Source organism: Drosophila innubila, chromosome X (assembly GCF_004354385.1).
Source record: "Drosophila innubila isolate TH190305 chromosome X, UK_Dinn_1.0, whole genome shotgun sequence".
Lineage (NCBI taxonomy): Eukaryota > Metazoa > Arthropoda > Insecta > Diptera > Drosophilidae > Drosophila > Drosophila innubila.
The window spans coordinates 40073714-40093240 of record NC_047626.1 but is presented as its reverse complement, the minus strand read 5'-3'; the positions used below and the strand labels follow the sequence as shown (position 1 = coordinate 40093240).

The following is a 19527-nucleotide window of genomic DNA, read 5'->3' as shown; positions in this document are numbered from 1 at the left end:
GGTATCCTACTGTCTGTCTGTTTATTATCTGTCTGCATTAATGATAGTTATAATATAATGTCAAAAAAGGCAAATGCAAAAATTTCTGATATCCCACAAGAAAAACCTCTACACGAGGTAAAAGTCTAGTGACAAAAGCATATTCCAGCCACAAAATTTCTGATATCCAATTTTGTGACGAAAAAAATAAAGTTTAATATAACAATTTTAAATAATATAAATTAAATTACGGGGGTGTAAGTGGGAGGGGAAAAATTTGTATGATCTCAGCTTGTGGAGCCGTTGGGGCTTTTTGGTAAAATTATTTATTTTTTAAAAATTATTATCAAAAATACGCGTCGATTGATACCTCGATGACCCAAGTCCGTTAACTGGTTCAAAAGATAAATAAATTTGAAATTTTTAGTGGACTTCTCAAAATGAAATGAAAAGTTAGTTTCTTTGTTTGTCTGTTTGTCTGTTTGTATCAAAGCGCTAAAAAAGCTAAGATGTAATGATGGGGATTTGTTCCTCTTTGAAAATCTAGAAATGTTTGTTTTACGACTTTTTCAATTTCCCGCTAGTTTAGCGGGAAAACGCTAAATCCCGCTAAAATTGAAACTCCAACAGTTTCCAAACCATAGAAGCTACAGATATGTTCTATATATCATTGGAAAGGTATGTTTGAGGGCTTTTATACGTACCTTAAAACTTTTTTTCTAAAGTATTCAGGTAACATTTTACAGGTGATATTATAATTTAAAGCTTACATTTTGGCGATTTTTGACAAAACGGCTCTAACGATTTCTGTTAAATTATTATTATTATTATTATGTTGTAATACGTACAATTTCACGTTTTTTGGTATATGAAACATAAATTTTGGTTGAGGGGTTTGGAAGATATTACCTGTTAAGTGAATAAATACATTTTTCTATCGGTCGAAAATCATGTTTTAGTACGAAAAACTTTTTGGTTTTATGAGATATCTCAACCAAACTGATACAATATGCATTTAACTTGGTTTTATATATCCTGACTTAAGTTGGTTGAAATCGGACCACTATACCATATAGCTGTCATGAAAAACTTTTTTGTTTTAAGAGATATCGTAACCAAACTAATAGAATATGCATTTAAGTTAGACTTATATATCCTGACCAAAGTTGGTTCTAGTCGAACCACTATATATTATAGTCATAGGACCGATCGGGCGAAATCCGAGTCATAGTATAAAAACTTTTTTTTTCATAGTAAGTACGGGGTCTCCGACAGTAGAGTATGCTTGGCTGTAGCATCGCGAACATTATAATTAAAACAAAAATTTTTTAAATATGAAATACGTTCAACAACAAAATATATATATTTTACTATTTGCCTGCATTAATGATAAAGTTACAATGTCAAAAGCAAAAGCAATTGCAAAAATTTCTGATATCCCACAAAAAAAACCTCTACACGAGGTAAAAGTCTAGTGACGAAAGCAATTTCTAGCCAAAATTTCTGATATCAATTTTGACGAACAAAATTCAGTTTATTCTAAAATTTTAAATAAAAATATAAATTAATATAAAAAAAGCGAAAATTGGCATTCGGCACTGCGCAAAAAGTAATTTTTATGTACAAAAAAGCTCACCTTTTTTTCTCACAGTGCACAATGCCAATTTTCGCTTTTTTTTTATTAATTTATATTTTTATTTAAAAATTTTAGATTAAACTGAATTTTGTTCGTCACAAAATTGGATATCAGAAATTTTGGGGCTAGAAACTGCTTTCGTCACTAGACTTTTACCTCGTGTAGATATGTATTTAACTTGGTTTTGCCCATCCTGCACGAAAATCGTTCAAATCGGTCGACTATATCATATAGCTGTCATAGGACCGATCGGTAGAAAATCAAGTTTTAGTGTGAAAAACTTTTTGGTTTTTTAATACATCCTAACCAAACTGATAGAATATACGTTCATGTTGGTTTTGTACATTCTGACCAGATCTGGTTCATATATAATATTGCTGTCATAGGAACAATTGGTCGAAAATCGACTTTTATAAAAGATTACCTGGGCTCAGGATATCCTACTATCGAGCGTGCTCGACTGTAGCCGCACCTCAGAATATTATAATTTAGTGACGAAACCAGCACGAAGGGTGCGAAAGGCGAGTAGCAATATATACAGCTAATATGGAACATTTGCTATGACTGTCCGATCAGATCGGATCGAAAGTTTAAAACCTAACATACAAAATGGAATTCTATAACTTCTTCTAACTCACCTGGCTCATGAGATACGGTGGGTGAAAGTGGGAGGTTTAAAATTTAAGCGATCGCAGCTAACAGGGCCGTTGGGGCCATTTGGTAAAAATTTTTATTTTTTAAAAATTCTTATCGAAAATACGCGTTGATTGATACCTCGATTGATACTTATGTTATAGTCGATAAAATTCCGCGTGTTTTGGTATATCACACTTATCTGTAAAAATTCGTTTCGACAATATATTACCGATTAAGTGTATACATACACTATGTATATAGCAGCAATAAAGCGGCGTATCAGCAAACCTATGTAGCAGACAGCTTTTGCGCGATAAAAATAACCAGTGTTGACAGAAAATTTTGTTTTGTGTTGCAGAAAAGCCAGTCTTGCCAGATAGTTTAGTTTTTTTTTTGACAATTCGGGCTTAAACTAGTTTAATTTACCTAAACTTGTTGTGTCTTTATGCAACGCATACACAATTTACAAATTCTTTTTATACCCTGAGCCCATGAAAATGGGCCAAAAAGTGTATAATGTGTTTGGCAGAATGTATGTAACAGGCAGAAGGGGGCGTGGCAGAACCCCCAAAGTATATATATTCCTGATCAGGATCAACAGCCGAGTCGATTGGGCCATGGCCGTCTGTCTGTCCTTCCGTCCGTCTGTTTGAACACGTCGATTTCAGAGACCATAAGAACTAGAGACTTCAAACTTAGTATGTAGGCTCCTGAATACCATAGGCAGATCAAGTTTTGTATTTATTTTTGGATCGGACCACTATATCATATAGCTGCCATAGGAACGATACATCGAAAATGAAGTTTTAGTATGAAAAAGTTTTTTGTTTGTTGGGATATCAGAACTAAACTGATAGAATATGCATCTGGCTTGATAGGCTTGTTTTATACATCCTGACCAAATTTGGTCAAAGTCGGTTTACTATATCATAAAGCTGCAATAGAGTCGCTCAATCGAAAATTAAGTCTTAGTATGAAAAGTTTTTTGTTTTTTAGATATCTTAACCAAACTGATAGAATATGCATTTATGTTGGTTTTCTACATTCTGACTAGAATTGGTTCAAATCGGTTTAGGGTATCCTACTGTCTGTCTGTTTATTATCTGTCTGCATTAATGATAGTTATAATATAATGTCAAAAAAGGCAAATGCAAAAATTTCTGATATCCCACAAAAAAAACCTCTACACGAGGTAAAAGTCTAGTGACGAAAGCAATTTCTAGCCCCAAAATTTCTGATATCCAATTTTGTGACGAACAAAATTCAGTTTATTCTAAAATTTTTAAATAAAAATATAAATTAATATAAAAAAAAGCGAAAATTGGCATTCGGCACTGCGCAAAAAGTAATTTTTATGTACAAAAAAGCTCACCTTTTTTGATTACAGTGCACAATGCCAATTTTCGCTTTTTTTTTATTAATTTATATTGTATATTGACTGTAGCCGCACCTCAGAATATTATAATTTAGTGACGAAACCAGCACGAAGGGTGCGAAAGGCGAGTAGCAATATATACAGCTAATATGGAACATTTGCTATGACTGTCCGATCAGATCGGATCGAAAGTTTAAAACCTAACATACAAAATGGAATTCTATAACTTCTTCTAACTCACCTGGCTCATGAGATACGGTGGGTGAAAGTGGGAGGTTTAAAATTTAAGCGATCGCAGCTAACAGGGCCGTTGGGGCCATTTGGTAAAAATTTTTATTTTTTAAAAATTCTTATCGAAAATACGCGTTGATTGATACCTCGATTGATACTTATGTTATAGTCGATAAAATTCCGCGTGTTTTGGTATATCACACTTATCTGTAAAAATTCGTTTCGACAATATATTACCGATTAAGTGTATACATACACTATGTATATAGCAGCAATAAAGCGGCGTATCAGCAAACCTATGTAGCAGACAGCTTTTGCGCGATAAAAATAACCAGTGTTGACAGAAAATTTTGTTTTGTGTTGCAGAAAAGCCAGTCTTGCCAGATAGTTTAGTTTTTTTTTTGACAATTCGGGCTTAAACTAGTTTAATTTACCTAAACTTGTTGTGTCTTTATGCAACGCATACACAATTTACAAATTCTTTTTATACCCTGAGCCCATGAAAATGGGCCAAAAAGTGTATAATGTGTTTGGCAGAATGTATGTAACAGGCAGAAGGGGGCGTGGCAGAACCCCCAAAGTATATATATTCCTGATCAGGATCAACAGCCGAGTCGATTGGGCCATGGCCGTCTGTCTGTCCTTCCGTCCGTCTGTTTGAACACGTCGATTTCAGAGACCATAAGAACTAGAGACTTCAAACTTAGTATGTAGGCTCCTGAATACCATAGGCAGATCAAGTTTTGTATTTATTTTTGGATCGGACCACTATATCATATAGCTGCCATAGGAACGATACATCGAAAATGAAGTTTTAGTATGAAAAAGTTTTTTGTTTGTTGGGATATCAGAACTAAACTGATAGAATATGCATCTGGCTTGATAGGCTTGTTTTATACATCCTGACCAAATTTGGTCAAAGTCGGTTTACTATATCATAAAGCTGCAATAGAGTCGCTCAATCGAAAATTAAGTCTTAGTATGAAAAAGTTTTTTGTTTTTTAGATATCTTAACCAAACTGATAGAATATGCATTTATGTTGGTTTTCTACATTCTGACTAGAATTGGTTCAAATCGGTTTAGGGTATCCTACTGTCTGTCTGTTTATTATCTGTCTGCATTAATGATAGTTATAATATAATGTCAAAAAAGGCAAATGCAAAAATTTCTGATATCCCACAAGAAAAACCTCTACACGAGGTAAAAGTCTAGTGACAAAAGCATATTCCAGCCACAAAATTTCTGATATCCAATTTTGTGACGAAAAAAATAAAGTTTAATATAACAATTTTAAATAATATAAATTAAATTACGGGGGTGTAAGTGGGAGGGGAAAAATTTGTATGATCTCAGCTTGTGGAGCCGTTGGGGCTTTTTGGTAAAATTATTTATTTTTTAAAAATTATTATCAAAAATACGCGTCGATTGATACCTCGATGACCCAAATCCGTTAACTGGTTCAAAAGATAAATAAATTTGAAATTTTTAGTGGACTTTTCAAAATGAAATGAAAAGTTAGTTTCTTTGTTTGTCTGTTTGTCTGTTTGTATCAAAGCGCTAAAAAAGCTAAGATGTAATGATGGGGATTTATTCCTCTTTGAAAATCTAGAAATGTTTGTTTTACGACTTTTTCAATTTCCCGCTAGTTTAGCGGGAAAACGCTAAATCCCGCTAAAATTGAACTCCAACAGTTTCCAAACCATAGAAGCTACAGATATGTTCTATATATCATTGGAAAGGTATGTTTGAGGGCTTTTATACGTACCTTAAAACTTTTTTTCTAAAGTATTCAGGTAACATTTTACTGGTGATATTATAATTTAAAGCTTACATTTTGGCGATTTTTGACACGGCTCTAACGATTTCTGTTAAATTTTATTATGTTGTAATACGTACAATTTCACGTTTTTTGGTATATGAAACATAAATTTTGGTTGAGGGGTTTGGAAGATATTACCTGTTAAGTGAATAAATACATTTTTCTATCGGTCGAAAATCATGTTTTAGTACGAAAAACTTTTTGGTTTATTAGACTTATATATCCTGACCAAAGTTGGTTCTAGTCGAACCACTATATATTATAGTCATAGGACCGATCGGGCGAAATCCGAGTCATAGTATAAAAACTTTTTTTTTCATAGTAAGTACGGGGTCTCCGACAGTAGAGTATGCTTGGCTGTAGCATCGCGAACATTATAATTAAAACAAAAATTTTTTAAATATGAAATACTTTCAACAACAAAATATATATATTTTACTATTTGCCTGCATTAATGATAAAGTTACAATGTCAAAAGCAAAAGCAATTGCAAAAATTTCTGATATCCCACAAAAAAAACCTCTACACGAGGTAAAAGTCTAGTGACGAAAGCAATTTCTAGCCCCAAAATTTCTGATATCCAATTTTGTGACGAACAAAATTCAGTTTATTCTAAAATTTTTAAATAAAAATATAAATTAATATAAAAAAAAGCGAAAATTGGCATTCGGCACTGCGCAAAAAGTAATTTTTATGTACAAAAAAGCTCACCTTTTTTGATTACAGTGCACAATGCCAATTTTCGCTTTTTTTTTATTAATTTATATTGTATATTGACTGTAGCCGCACCTCAGAATATTATAATTTAGTGACGAAACCAGCACGAAGGGTGCGAAAGGCGAGTAGCAATATATACAGCTAATATGGAACATTTGCTATGACTGTCCGATCAGATCGGATCGAAAGTTTAAGTCCTAACATACAAAATGGAATTCTATAACTTCTTCTAACTCACCTGGCTCATGAGATACGGTGGGTGAAAGTGGGAGGTTTAAAATTTAAGCGATCGCAGCTAACGGGGCCGTTGGGGCCATTTGGTAAAAATTTTTATTTTTTAAAAATTCTTATCGAAAATACGCGTTGATTGATACCTCGATTGATACTTAATATGTTATAGTCGATAAAATTCCGCGTGTTTTGGTATATCACACTTATCTGTAAAAATTCGTTTCGACAATACATTACCGATTAAGTGTATACATACACTATGTATATAGCAGCAATAAAGCGGCGTATCAGCAAACCTATGTAGCAGACAGCTTTTGCGCGATAAAAATAACCAGTGTTGACAGAAAATTTTGTTTTGTGTTGCAGAAAAGCCAGTCTTGCCAGATAGTTTAGTTTTTTTTTTGACAATTCGGGCTTAAACTAGTTTAATTGACCTAAACTTGTTGTGTCTTTATGCAACGCATACACAATTTATAAATTCTTTTTATACCCTGAGCCCATGAAAATGGGCCAAAAAGTGTATAATGTGTTTGGCAGAATGTATGTAACAGGCAGAAGGGGGCGTGGCAGAACCCCCAAAGTATATATATTCTTAATCAGGATCAACAGCCGAGTCGATTGAGCCATGGCCGTCTGTCTGTCCTTCCGTCCGTCTGGTTGAACGCGTCGATTTCAGAGACCATAAGAACTAGAGACTTCAAATTTAGTATGTAGGCTCCTGAATACCATAGGCAGATCAAGTTTTGTTTATTTTTGGATCGGACCACTATATCATATAGCCGCCATAGGAACGATACATCGAAAATGAAGTTTTAGTATGAAAAAGTTTTTTGTTTGTTGGGATATCAGAACTAAACTGATAGAATATGCATCTGGCTTGATAGGCTTGTATTATACATCCTGACCAAATTTGGTCAAAGTCGGTTTACTATATCATAAAGCTGCAATAGAGTCGCTCAATCGAAAATTAAGTCTTAGTATGAAAAAGTTTTTTGTTTTTTAGATATCTTAACCAAACTGATAGAATATGCATTTATGTTGGTTTTCTACATTCTGACTAGAATTGGTTCAAATCGGTTTAGGGTATCCTACTTTCTGTCTGTTTATTATCTGTCTGCATTAATGATAGTTATAATATAATGTCAAAAAAGGCAATTGCAAAAATTTCTGATATCCCACAAGAAAAACCTCTACACGAGGTAAAAGTCTAGTGACAAAAGCATATTCCAGCCACAAAATTTCTGATATCCAATTTTATGACGAAAAAAATAAAGTTTAATATAACAATTTTAAATAATATAAATTAAAAAAAATAAAAGCGGGAAAGGTTATAGTCGAGTTCCCGACTATAGGATACCCGTTACTTAACTTAAATATATATAAAAGTATTTTAAAGAAATTTTTTTTAAGATTAAAGCATTTTTGAGAAATTACAATTATTATTAAAGTTTATTGTTATATGGCCTGAATCTCCTATTGCTCAATTTGGCATCTCGCCGTGCGCTTTATTTTACCACCCAACGGGTACTAGGTGACAATCCACGAGGAACCACGTGGAAGTAGTGCGTCGACTTGAGAGTAGCAGGGACAAAGATCATACTGGCATTAACCAAGTTGAGTGCAATAATTCATTGCAGTTATTTTATACCAACCATTCATAAAGCCACTGCTTCAGGTTGTAAAAAAAATTCTACATAGCTCAATATTTAAACCAGCCTCTCTGGTCTTCAAAATATTGTCTTGAAACTGAGATCCTTTTGTTCATACAGACGATCAGACGGTTTTTCGTGATTTGCGGGGGCGGAGAGGGGCGTGGCGTAAATTTGAAACAAACTTTATCTGCGTGGGGTATATAGAAGCAAAAATTAATTATGATGTTTACAGTGGCTCGCCCTTTTTGCGCACAGTGCAGAATGTCAATTTTCGTGTTTTTTTTTTATATTAATTTTTATTTAAAATTTGCATACTAAACGTTATTTTTTTCGTCACAAAATTGTATATCAGAAATTTTGGGGCTGGAATATGCTTTCGTTACTAGACTTTTACCTTTTGTAGTAATGAATATATCATCAGATAGTCCACAATCTTAATATCTTTATTTATAATAAATGCTCTATTATATTTATATATATATATGTATATATATATTGCTCTTGTAAACGAGCAGGTGTAAAATTTTTAGCGCAGTAAGTAAAAGCTCATATATAAAACAGCTAAAAGAATTTTCTAAGTTAAAATATAAATATTTAAAAATATATTTTGACCACAATTATTTGTTGTGCTGTATAAATGGAAGTATAATGTTCGATTTAAGGTATTTCTTTAAGCAATTCGTTTTATATATTTATAATTATGTGGTTTCAATCAAAAATGCAAACCAATAAGTTTAAGCCGCCTTAGAATGTATTTGAAAAATAAATGTAATGAAATATTTATATTTTGAGAAATCATCATTTATTGAATATTAAACCGAGTATGTAGTTTAACTTTAGGTTTTTTTGTAAATACTGGAATACAACTTAACACAACTATACAGGCCAAGCTTAAAGTGTTCTATGTATGTCATTAATATTTTATACGCATCATCAAAAATTCAGTGACATTTTTCTTGCTGGTGATAAGATCATGATCATAAAAATAACACACAATGTCTGATAATTTGCATGATTTTCAGTATATATAAATCGAACGTTACTATTTAAACATATGTCCGTTGCTCAATAACTTATGAGGTCAGCCACATAGATGGGTCCTTCCTTGTCTTATTCCATTCAAACGCAACAATGTTACTCCGTAGCAAGCAGAGAAAAATTCTCAAAATTCATCTTACCTTGTACAGATTCATCGTCCAGATCATCAGTGCTACTAGTAATCCGAGCTGCAAATTGTAAAATGTTAATGATGCTTCCCATAAGATGATATACATATACCTACCTCTAGAACCTTTCGTAGAACTAACGCCACCAGAGCTACTGGAAATACCACCATTACGATTATAGAGTACATTCTCCAAGTAAGATAGTCCATTATTATTAACAATGTTCAATCCCAAACACGTTTCTATTTGTTTCCAACGATGAAGTCTTTCTTGTAATTCGTTAGTTACTTCCCCAAGTGCGTTGCGTGCTTCAACAATTGAGCGGTCAACATCATCAATGCTCTTACCGTGGGTGGAAACAAAAGCGCCCACCAAGCTAGATCGCTTTTTGCGAAGTTTTTCACATGCTTCTCGAGCTGTTTGCAGTTGTCTTTCAGCAGACACTCGTTTTTTTTGATGATTTTTACTTTCTAGCTCATATGTATATTGTAACCATGACTGTAACTGTTGAGGAGGCGCCCAACAATTGTCTACCAGCTCAAACTCAGCACGCGTCAGTTCATTGCGGAGTATTTCGATTTCTTTTTTTAACTGTTGTACCTCCAGATCTGAGCTAGCCGAACTTATTGAAGGAACTTCTTTTAAGCGTCGTTCTAGGTCCATTTTTTCTGTTGCAACGTTTTCCTGTTCCATGCGAGCCAACTCTAATTCCTAAAAAATGTGTTTATTTAGAAATAAAAAAGTAACTTAATTTACTCTACAGACATACCTTTTGCATCTCCTGTAGACTTTGCTCAGCCCGTTGTAATCCTTCCATATCTTGTGCCATGCGCCTTAAGTGCCGCTTAGCATTCTTGTTTTGTTGGTAAGCATACCAACAACCTATAATCGCACTCAATAGAAGTGTGACAAGAATGTAATCTTTCCATCGTGTGCCTGTTTCTGTGAATATTTATTTGTTAAAATTTTAAACCTATTTTTAAAATTCCCCGATTGTTGTAACATCAAGTGATAGCTACTTCTAAATTTTGTTCCGATTGCTTACCCCGAGGCGGCCCAAATAACACCACATCCATTGCTTTTAGTGATATCTTCTGTTTATGTATTGGGTCTTTTATACCAAGCACATTACTTACATAATGCAGATTATTTACGGCTAATCTAAAATAGAATAAGAAATATAAATTATTAAGCCAAATGAAATTATTTTAAGCTAAAACAGTAAGAGCGAGTTGAATATTTCCCGTGAAGGCCCATGCTACTAACCAATTTTTTTCCATATAGCAGAAAATAGATATTTGTCTCTTTATAAAATCAACTAAAATTATTATACACTGAGCCCATTGAAAATGGGCAATAAAAGGTATAATGTGTTTGGCAGAATGTATGTAACAGGCAGAAGGGGGCGTGGCAGAACCCCCAAAGTATATATATTCCTTATCAGGATCAACAGCCGAGTCGATTGGGCCATGGCCGTCTGTCTGTCCTTCCGTCTGTCTGTTTGAACGCGTCGATTTCAGAGACCATATGAGCTAGAGACTTCAAACTTAGTATGTAGGTTCCTGGATACCATAGGCAGATCAAGATTTGTATTTATTCTTGGATCGGACCACTATATCATATAGCCGCCATAGGAACGATACATCGAAAATGAAGTTTTAGTATGAAAAAGTTTTTTGTTTGTTGAGATATCAGAACCAAACTGATAGAATATGTATCTTGGCTTGTATTATACATCCCGACTAAATTTGTTAGAATCGGCTAACTATATCATATAGCTGCCATAGGAACGATACATCGAAAATTAAGTTTTACTGTGAAAAAGTTTTTTGTTTTTTGAGATATCACTGCGGACGGCAGTTCGCGTTAGTGACGAAAGCAGCACGAAGGGTGCGAAAGGCGACTAACAATATATACAGCTAAGTTGGAAAAGTTGCTACGACTGTCCGATCAGATTAAGTTATATATTGATCGAAAGGTTTAGTCCTAACTTACAAAATGGCATACTAAAACTTTTTCTAATTCACCTGGGTCATGAGATACGGGGGTGTAAGTGGGAGGTGAAAAATTTGTACGATCGCAGCTTGTGGAGCCGTTGGGGCTTTTTGGTAAAATTATTTATTTTTTAAAAATTCTTATCAAAAATACGCGTCGATTGATACCTCGATGACCCAAAATCAGTTAACTGGTTCAAAAAATAAATAAATTTGAAATTTTTAGTGGACTTCTCAAAATAAAATGAAAAGTTAGTTTCTTTGTTTGTCTGTTTGTCTGTTTGTGTCAAAGCGCTAAAAAAGCTTAGATGTAATGATGGGGACTTATTCCTCTGTGAAAATCTAGAAATGTTTGTTTTACGACTTTTTCAATTTCCCGCTATTTTAGCGGGAAAACGCTTAATCTATATATATTCTATATATGTTCTATATATCATTGGAAAGGTGTGTCTGAGGGCTTTTATGCGTTTCTTAAAACTTTTTTTCTAAAGCAGCGATGGGCAAGCCCTTGCTCGCGCTACTCACAAAACTCAGACAACAACAACAACTTTTGACGCCGCGCGCAACTCATTTATGACCCCCCAATAAAACTAAACAACAAACACACAGCAAATGCTCGAGTTTCGGCTGCGACGCGTACGGTCATTAAAGTGTTCATTTGGCTATGATTTATGACTTCAGCAGCGTCTTGTACACTGTGTGAAAAGTAAAGTTGGTTTTGATGCGTTTTGATGCGTTTTGATTTTTACCATATAATAAGCGTTCGACTTGCAAATAAATTAATTAGAACTTCTTTTAGTGTATAATTGTTTTGGTTTGTCAAAACCAACAACAACCACAAAGATTTTTCGTCGCGACGCACAGTTTCATAAATGTGTTCATTTTGGTTTAATTTATGACTTCAGAAGTTGTGTTTGTTGTAGATGTTGTTGTACTGCTCATGATTGCAAATTCCGTTCCCACCGCTGTTCTAAAGTATTCAGGTATCATTTGACAGGTGATATAATGTTTTTAAGCTTACATTTTGACAATTTCTGACAAAACGGCTCTAACGATTTAAATAAAATTAAATTTTATTATGTTGTAATACGTACAATTTCGCGTTTTTTTGTATATGAAACATAAAATTTGGTTGAGGGGTTTGGAAGATATTACCTGTTAAGTGAATAAATACATTTTTCTATCGGTCGAAAATCATGTTTTAGTACGAAAAACTTTTTGGTTTTATGAGATATCTCAACCAAACTGATACAATATGCGTTTAATTTGGTTTTATATATCCTGACCAAAGTTGGTTCGAATCTGACTACTATATCATATAGCTGTCATAGGACCGATCGGGTCAAAATTAGGTTTCAGTATGAAAAACCTGTTTGCTTAGTGAGATATATTAACCAAATTGATAGCATATGCATTTAAGTCAGTTTTAAAAATCCTGACCAAAGTTAGTTCTTATCGGACCACTATATCATATAGCCAATCTGTCCAATATTAAGTCTTAGTATGAAAAACTTTTTTGTTTTACGAGATATCGTAACCAAACTAATAGAATATGCATTTAAATTAGACTTATACATTCTGATCAAAGTTGGTTCTAATCGAACCACTATATCATACAGCTGTCATAGCACCGATCGGGCGAAGTCCAAGTCTTAGTATGAAGAACATTTTTTTTTCATAGTAAGTACGGGGTCTCCGACAGTAGAGTATGCTCGGCTATAGCAAAGCGAGCAAAGCGATCTTAATCAAACTGATAGAATGTGCACTTAACTTGGTTTAGTCCATCCTGGCCGAAGTTCGTTTAAATCGGTCGACTATATCATATAGCTGTTATAGGCCCGATCGGTAGAAAATCAAGTTTTTGTATGAATAGAATATGCATTAATGTTGGTTTTGTACATTCTGACCAGATCTGGTTCAAATCGGTTCCATATATAATATTGCTGTCATAGAAACAATTAATCGAAAATCAACTTTTATAAAAGAGTACCTGGCCTCAGGATATCATACTGTCGAGCGTGCTCGACCGTAGCCGCACCTCACCGCGAGCGAAGCGAGCAGGGGGCAGAGTCCTCTTGTTTTTTATACCCTGAGCCCATTGAAAATGGGCAACAAAAGGTATAATGTGTTTGGCATTATGTATGTAACAGGCAGAAGGGGGCGTTGTAGACACCCCAAAGTATATATATTCTTGATCATGATCAACAGCCGAGTCGATTGGGCCATGGCCGTCTGTCTGTCGTCCACAAATCGCTCAAAAGGATTTACAGGCGCAATGTGTAAGGTAGCATTCCCTAACTGAACAATTAGTTGAGAAGTAAGCCTATTAAACGACCCTGAAAATTTCAAAGCGATTGACCTAAAATAGAGAAAGTATATCGAAATTAGCTTTAATTCAATAATTACATCTGCATCGCAAATTGAGCGTGCGAGCGAGACAGCATATATACGTTTATATGCAAGCCGCGCACAAAGATAGTACTAACAAGTACACATTTTTTTGGGTACCCATCATGAATTAGTACCCATTGTTTTGGGTACTTAACTCAAAATCGAGCGATAAACAAAAATGTTATCGTTATCATGTTATGAAAATGTTGATATATAATTTATATACATACAAATATACAATTTGATTAAAATATAATTGTGTTGATATATAATTATGTATTTTTGCATGGCAAAATTCGATATGACGTCACATTTTTCAATAAAGTCGGACATAAGCTGATTGCTATGCTTGAAATTGCATGAGAGGACATACGATCATTTTGCAGCACTACTTTCGCATCGTTGCCGAGCACTGAAAGCTGCAAAACAATAATTTTAATTATTAATATTTCCGATTCCTTCCACATATATGCATTAAGTTTCCGATTATTATCATTGAAAAAGATACTTAACGTTTTCCGCTTGTAAAATCGCATAAAACTAGACTTTGACATTTTATTTTAAATTGCGTGCGCAATGCAGCAGCCTCTGTCAGACTCTAATTTATTTCGAGAGCAAAAGGAAAATGCTGCCATACTAAAAAGGTAGTTTGTGGCTACTCTTAACACACTCTACATCGATTCCGATCTTCGAACTATCAATTTAAATTTAATTATACCCTGCGCCCATTGCTTTTTTGTTTTTTTGAGATGTTTTAGCCAAACTGATAGAATATGCATTTAACTAAGTTTTGTACATCCTGACCGAAGTTTGTTTAAATCGGTCCTCTATATCATATAGCTGTCATAGGACCGATCGGTAGAGAATCAAGTTTTAGTATGAAAAAATTGATAGAATATGCATTTAAGTTGGTTGTGTACATTCTTACCAGATTTGGTTCAAATCGGATCCATATATCATGTAGCTGCCATAGAAACAATTGGTCGAAAATCAGCTTTTATAAAAGAGTACTTGTGCTCAGAGTATCCTACTGTTGAGCGTGCTCGGCTGTAGCCGCACGTCACCGCGAGCGAAGCGAGCAGGGGTCGGAGCCCCCTGGTTTTAATTTTTGGCCTATAAAATCGACCACTGTGCATTGGTCGCATGCAATAAAAAGAATTAATCGGTAATTATAGTAAGTAGCTTTTTGTTGCTCTGCGATATGCACTGGAAAGCTTTTAGTAGCGATTGTTCACTAATACACAGTTGTAAGCGGCATTCCAATATCGAAATGCAAAGCTGCGCTTATTGGAATTGACGTCTATAGAATCTCACTATGTGGCTGCAGTCTGTCTATTTGCTGGTTGATATAAGGAAAAGACCATACTCCACGTTTGATACAAGCTGCTACACGTGTGAGGTAAGAATTTAACTTTAAATTTAAATTTAAAATTTGAATTTAAATTAAAAGTTCAAACTGTGATGGCAGGATTGTTTTTTCTGCGCTTTGTGCAATATTTGAATTAAAAAAATTGCATTCGTCTACAACGCTTACGAAGAGCAGGCCCCAACGTGCTTCTCTAGCAGCCGTCTTGTTTGGTGTAGTTTTCCTTCAAAAGGTACGTGTTGCAATCCGATTTTTGATATTGGCGGCATAAACTCCAAATTTGATGCAAGAGATTTGAAATTTTTTGTGTACGTTGGCTAGACTAAAATAATATTAAAAATTTTATTTTTGAAGGTGGACCACCCGTTCCGTAATCGGCTCTGGGCAAAAAATTTAAAATATTGGCAAAACTTTAAAAGTGAAGATATGTGCTTAAAATTTTGTACATATATTACCCACATTAAGCATGATTTTAGGAAGAAAACAAATTTTTGAATTGTGCAACGCCTTTACTTTCCGCCCCTTTAATATGTACAAGCAGAAGCACATTTTTATACCCTGAGCCCATTGAAAATGGGCAAAAAAGGGTATAATGTGTTTGGCAGAACATGTAGCAGAATATGTAACAGGCAGAAGGGGGCGTGGCAGACACCCCAAAATATATATACTTTCGATCAGGATTAACAGCCGAGTCGGATGAGCCATGTCCGTCTGTCCGTCCGTCCGTCCGTCCGTCTGTTTGAACGCGTCGATCTCAGAAACCATAAAAGCTGAAACTTGGTATGTAGGTTCCTGGATACAATAGGCAGATCAAGTTTGTTTTTATTTTTCGATCGGACCACTATATCATATAGCCGCCATAGGAACAATTGGTCGAAAATCAACTTTTATAAAAGAGTACCTGGGCTCAGGGTATCCTACTGTCGAGCGTGCCCGACTGTAGCCGCACCTCACCGCGAGCGAAGCGAGCAGGTGGCGGAGCCACTTGTCTTTTATTGATAACACTAGACAACAGCCAAAAAACTACACGAAGCAAACCAACTTTTTTTAATAGATGTGGGGCCCCATATAACGAAAAACATATTTATTTTCTATTGTGAGATTTTTTTTTTTAGTTTGTAATATATCTGGCTTTTTTTAAAGGTGCGCCCATATTTGTCATTATTACTGGAGTATGTCAAAACCATTTTTTTTTTAAATTTGAATATATTTAATTTTAAATGAAAATACAAATTAACAAAAAAAAAAAAAAAACTCAAAAATTGGCATTGTGCACTGTGCGCAAAAAGGTTGAGCTTCTTTGTTGATAAAAATTACTTTTTGAGCAGTGACGAATGCCAATTTTCTTTTTTTTTTTAATAATTTATATTTTTATTTAAAATTTGATATAATAAACTGAATTTTGTTGGCCACACAATTGGATATCAGAAATTTTGGGGCTAGAAATTGCTTTCGTCACCAGGCTCTTACCTCGTGTAGAGGTTTTTTTGTGGGATATCAGAAATTTTTGCAATTGCTTTTGATTTTGACATTCTACCTTTATCATTAATGCAGGCAGATAGAAAAATATATAAATTTATTTGTTAAATTTCTTTCATATTGAAAAGAAGTGTTTTCTTGAATTATAAAGAAAACTAGGGGTTGCGCTCCCTGCTCGCTTCGTTCACGTTGCTACAGTCGAGCATACTCGACTCTCGAAGACCCCGTACTTACTATGGGAAAAAAGGTTTTTCATACTAAAACTAATTTTTTTTCTTTACAGTTCATAATTTATATTTAATTTTATTTTTATTTGTAATCTTTTACGTAATTTTTACACTTGCTAATTTTTTGTTTGCCGACTGCTTTTAGTCGTGCATAAATAAATAACATAAATAAACTTGGATTTTGTCCGATCGGTCCTATGACAGCTATATGATATAGTGATTTGATTAGAACCAGCTTTAATCAGGATCTTAAAGTCTAACCGAAATGCATATTCTATTAGTTTGTTTACGATATCTCGTAAAACAAAAAAGTTTTTCATACTAAGACTTGATTTTCGCCCGATCGGTCCTATGACAGCTATATGATTAGTGGTTCGATTTGTACCAACTTTGGTCAGGATATATAGAACCAAGTTAAATACATGTTGTATCAGTTTGGTTGATATATCTCATAAAACCAAAATTATTTTCGTACTAAAACGTGATTTTGGACCGATAGAAAAATGTGTATATTCAGTAAACAGGTAATATCATCTAAACCCCTCAGCCAAAATTTATGTGTCTATTCCAAAAATCGCAAAATTTTACGAATTACTACTTACTCAAATTTATAAAAAATCGTTAGAGCCGTTTTATCACAAAACGCCAAAATGTAAGCTAAAAAACCTTATTTCACCTGTAAAATGCTACTTGAGTACTTTAGAAAGCAAGTTTAAAGGTACGCCTAAAAGCCCTCAATCACACCTTTTCAACGAAATATAGAACACACCTTCATAGCTTCTATGGTTTGGAAACTGTTGAGGCTTAAATTTTAGCGGGATTTTCCCGCTAAGCTAACTGTTTTTAGAAAATCGTAGAACAAAAATTTCTAGATTTTCGAAAAGGAATAAATCCTCATCATTACATCTAAGGTATTTTAGCGCTTTGATGCAAACCGACAAACAGACAGACAATCAACCTGACTTTTCATTTTATTTTGAGAAGTCCACATAAAATTTCAAATTTAATTATCTTTTGAACTAGTTGTCGGATTTGGGTGATCGAGGTATCCATCGACGCGTATTTTTGATAAAAAATGTTATAAAATAATAAAATTTACAAAACGCACCCCATTAGCTGCAATCATTTAAATTTTTGCCTTCCCTTTTACACCCCCTTATCACATAACCAGTTAAGTTAGCATAAGTTTTAGTATGCCATTTTCACTTTCGCGGACTGCTGTTCGCAGTGATATACCAATGTCATAAGTTTTTTCGACTTTTCCTAGAATTTTAAAGTAAAAAAAAATTTTAAAAATAGCTATAAAAAAATCTTGATTTTCTTAATTCGAAAATTTATGTCTCGTAAACTACTGGCTTAAATCTTTGAAATTGTATGAACGAATTAGAGAAATATTCATTAGCTTTCAGGAAAATTAAAGCTTTTTGGTTTTGGCTATTGGTTTTGTCCCACAAATGTGGGCGCACCTCTAAAAAAAAGTAATAAAAGAAAATCCATTTTTTAAAAAATTAAAGAAAAATAAAATCACCATAGGAAAAAAATGTTTTTTGTCATATCTATCAAAAGCTAGGGGGTTCGAGCATACTCGACTGTCGGAGACCCCGTACATTAACATTAACTATTAAATGTTAATATTGAAATTTTCTTTGTCGGATTGTAGGCGGCTAAGAGGGCGTGGTGAAATTCTGAAACAAACTTGACCTGCTTGCAATATAGATACCAAGTTCGGTGTCTCTAGCTCTTATAGTCTCTGAGATCTGCTTGTTCATCCAGACAGACGGCCATTGCTTTATCGACTTGGCTATTGATGCTGATTAAGAATATATATACTTTATAGGGTCTGCCACGCCTCCTTCTGCCTTTTACGCACATATTCGTTAAAACAAACCCAATAGACCCCTAAACTTTTTTGGTTCGTGCAATAGCCAAAAAGTTCAAATTTGTTGCCTAGTGTAATTATAATACAGTTTAATACAAGTATCTAAGTTGGTTTATCGCCAGGCCTAGTGGGTCCAGGTGTGCTTTCAGCTTTATATATATTTTTATGTAGCTTAAGACAAACTAATCAACATCATTTTGACATCGAAAAGTTGTTTACGATGAGAAAGCCAAGTGATCGCTGAATGGACTAAAAAATTAAATATCTGATGGACGTCATATGCTCGTTTAGATACTTGTTTTAAAAAACCTCACTGAAATAACTCACTGTGACGATAAACCCGAATATTCCCATCGTTACCATATGGAATGTATACGACGAACAATATACAATTTGAAATATAAATTATATAAATATTATATTATAATTATAATTAAATTTATAATTATAATTATATTTAGCACTGTCGATTGCCGAACTTTTTTTTTATAATTATAATTATATTATTATATAATATATAATAATTTTAATTATTTGTGGGTACAAGGAATGTCGACTTTTTGTGCAATGTGCCGAATGCCGAACTATTTTTATTTATAATTATAATTATAATATTTATAAAAATTATGTTTTAAATTGTATATTGCTCTTCACAAAATTGGATATTAGAAATTTTGGGGCATCTAGACTTTCGTCACTAGACTTTTATTTCGTGAAAAGGTTTTTCTTTTGAAGATATCAGAAATTT

At 33.9% G+C, this 19527-nt stretch overlaps 1 protein-coding gene across 1 annotated transcript in view; it reads right to left on the bottom strand.

Annotated features, from left to right (window-relative positions):
• Nucleotides 1-9101: 9101 nt before the first annotated feature.
• LOC117794256 (stromal interaction molecule homolog) overlaps nt 9102-19527 on the bottom strand; it is a 119047-nt gene continuing 108621 nt past the window's right edge. The window contains exons 4-8 of the mRNA XM_034634840.1: nt 10489-10604; nt 10213-10385; nt 9560-10154; nt 9456-9503; nt 9102-9386 (exon numbers count right to left, since the gene is read on the bottom strand). Of these exons, the coding sequence (XP_034490731.1) occupies nt 9343-9386; nt 9456-9503; nt 9560-10154; nt 10213-10385; nt 10489-10604 (976 nt within the window). The 3' untranslated portion in view covers nt 9102-9342. The remainder of the gene's footprint in view (nt 9387-9455; nt 9504-9559; nt 10155-10212; nt 10386-10488; nt 10605-19527) is intronic.